At 41.5% G+C, this 3,351-nt stretch overlaps 1 protein-coding gene across 1 annotated transcript; it reads left to right on the forward strand.

Moving 5' to 3' along the window:
* LOC149014715 (pathogenesis-related protein 1-like) lies at window positions 1–492 on the forward strand. The gene has a single exon (XM_089156444.1). The coding sequence runs from the start codon at window positions 1–3 to the stop codon at window positions 490–492; it is 492 nt and encodes a 163-aa protein (XP_089012570.1).
* The last annotated feature ends 2,859 nt before the right edge of the window (window positions 493–3,351 follow it).

Raw genomic sequence — 3,351 nt, forward strand, 5'->3', positions numbered from 1 at the left:
ATGGGTTTGTGCAAGACTCAAATCAAGTTTCTCCCACTCTTGTGCCTCGCTTTGGTCTCTCATTCCCTTGCACAGAGCGACCCACAAGACTACATTAACGCCCACAACAAAGTAAGAGCAGAGGTGGGGGTTGGTCCTATGACATGGAACAAGACGGTAGAAGCCTATGCTTACAACTATGCAAAGAAGATGGCTAGAGATTGCAATCTTGTGCATTCAATGGGACCCTACGGAGAGAACTTAGCCATCGGTGGCGCCGGCACGGACGCCATCAATATGTGGGTCTCGGAGAAGCCATCATATGACCCTGATTCCAAAAAATGCAAAACTGACGAGTATGGGTGCCTTAACCACTACACCCAGGTGGTTTGGCGTAAGTCTGTTCGTCTTGGTTGTGCAAGAGTGAGGTGTGAGAACAAAGCTGATGAGATGTACTTTGTCATCTGCAGCTATGATCCTGTAGGCAACTATATAGGCGAACGTCCTTACTAGCTTGAATCTCCCATTAATTTTCTAGTTATGTAGATCTAATATAAGTTGTCTAGTCGGTACCAAAAGCAAAGAAATCCAAGTAATTTGGTTTCATTTTGCAAGTGCCGACTCCAATGTAAAGGGTTTGCTTACATGGAAATTAAACATTCGAAGGACGAATCTTTGGTAACAAGAACTTGAAATCCAAAAAAGGTTAGGTAATCGATTGAAATTACATGGATCGTTCGTCTAATCAATTCTAAGATTTTCCTTCTATTTTTCATTTAATTTGCTGATTAATTGCTACCCTTGTAAAATGTTACTTCTTAGAGTCTAAGGTGCAGTCAAAATTTTAAGAAATTTACCGATGAAGGTATTCCACAATATAAGGCTTGGTCCGAAGGAGAATCAAACTCTGACCTCTTAGAGGTGGTGGTTCTTCACTACTATCGAGGGGGTGCTCAGTCAATAATGATTAGCACATCTTAGTAAAGAGGTAATGACTCTCCTAACAATCCTCAGCCCCGAAGATAAAGTTATCCATTCTTAGGGGGAAAAAAAGAAGGGCTTAGAAAAGGATATATATATATATATATATAACCCTTTAAATTGGCACAAAACTCCCCCATTATGCCATATATTAGGTTTGAGTCTCCTTGGTCAAAGGTCATTCAAAGTCTTTAGCAGTATTCAAATTAAATTTAGAATATGATAAAATTATGCTTATGTGGTGAAATGACTCAGTAGTCCCTCTACACTATTATTATTGAATCATACAGGTGGGTAAACGGAACATCTTCTTTCTTTACCTTGCCATAAATTCCCCACCTCCCAACTCTCTCTCTTTGAAAAGTAAAGACAACTCATCATTGGATATGTTAGTATAATCCAGTAGTGAATATCTTTAAATCATCAATATCATTTTCAAAATCTCAGAACTATTATTCGCATAATTTGAAACTACCTAAATACCCTTATGAAAAACAGGGGAATAGAGAAAAATTGAAGTGTGAGGGAAAGGTTCTAAGAGCTAGTGGATTGTAAGTGTAAACGTGGTCTTCTAACATTGTGTAATGGTCCTGTTCCACCAACCATTCTCATGAAGATGTTATCATAGACTTGTATTTCAGTATGTTGGCCGAAGCCACGGCCTTGCAAACCCCTTTTTGTCACAACATTTTCATATCATACATAAATTTGAAGCATATGTTTGATAAGAGGGGTAATAGGGTTAATAGATCGGCAACATTGTGAAGGGCTTGGAGAGCTGGAGAGCATTTAATGTTGATAGATCCTACTGGCCGAGAAGGGATAGGAGTTCGGTTGCGTTTGATTGTTAGCTGAAAGAGGAAGGGGCGGGTGGCTAGTCCAGATCGAATCCGGATCCTCACCCCATGGGGGCGCACTCTATGCTCCCCGATGGCTTGACCACCATAAATACAGGGGGACCCAGGGGTTGGGTGATGGGATTTTATTATTATTATTATTATTTTTTTACCTGTGGGTCCCACAAGATTTGTGGTGGTAAAGCCGTCGGAGAGCACAGAGGGCTCTCCTGACAGGGTGATGATCCAAATTCAAGGGGGACCCAGTGGCTCTGGGTGATGGGATTTTTGTGGAGTATTCCAGTATTTTCTAATCCCATGGGTCCCAGGGGATTTGTGGTCCGGATCCTCACCCCGTCGGGAGCAGCAGAGAGTGCTCCCCGACGGGTGATGATCCGGACTCAAGTGGGGCCCACGGATGAAATTTTAAATTTTTTTTTTTGTTTTTTCCAAAAGTGTTATTCACCATGGGCCCCACTGTTTTGTGTGGCCGAGGGAGCTGATCCGGACTGGATCTAGCACACCAGAATTTTGTCCTCCCCTTTCTTCCCTACCTTCTCCGGCGCTAGGGTTGCTGCTATTCTGCCTTCTCTGAATCTTGTCCGCTACAACACCCAATGGTGGGAATATCACGTCTTCACTTCCTACCAACATATATGAAGCCTCCTCTACCAGTCTTAGATATGGCTACACCCCAGATTAAAGATTGATACACAACATGGGTTGCATATCACACTCCATATCATGACAATCACCATGATTTTTCATATGCATTCCCTGAGCTTCAAATAAACCATTGCATCTCCTCATATAGTCATATCATGCTCCAAGCTTGCACAGAAAGAACAAAAATTGGTAACCTCTCATATTGCACTTTGATAATAATTTGGGTTCCATCCCTTCTGTGTATAATGATCTCATGTTTAAGTGGAACACGAATGTCTAGTGTTACCCTGCATTTGAGAAAAGCCTTCTTTGCTGTTCCTACATCTCCTCCTATCAACATAGATTTAATCAGAGTTCCCACACTAGTAGCCAGTTGCAAACCAAATTTCACCTTGAGAAGTTTCTTTGGAATGTTATGAAACTGAACCCACATTCCGGTGGAGGTTTTGGAGTTGGCCTTTGCTGGCTTTTAGATGATTCTCCAGTCCACTGTGTTGACTCTAATTCTCAACTAGAAATCATTCTAAGGCCTTGCCCTTAGAGCTAGCTAGTTTGCAGATGGCATTAGAATAAGGTTTCAATTATATCACTTTAGAGTTGGATAATAGGGAGGTGGTAAAATGTGTTACAGATGATAATTCTTCAGCCAGTCTTGGATATAGTGATGGAGACATTAGAAGTCTAATGCAATCACCCATAGCATGTAAGGTGAGTGTTTTTGTTTAGGCCTGGCAATGTTGTGGCGAATGCCTTAGCCCAAAGGGCTTTGTCCATTGAAAAAAAAAGGGTAGTGGTCAAATGTGATCGATGATAATCTCCTTGGCTCAAGAACTTGGATATAGTGATTGGTGCATTAGAGGTCTTCCTTTGAATGCAAGTCATCCCACTA

This window comes from Hakea prostrata, chromosome 5 (assembly GCF_041222555.1).
Source record: "Hakea prostrata isolate BN-2017 chromosome 5, UWA_Hpros_2, whole genome shotgun sequence".
NCBI lineage: Eukaryota > Viridiplantae > Streptophyta > Magnoliopsida > Proteales > Proteaceae > Hakea > Hakea prostrata.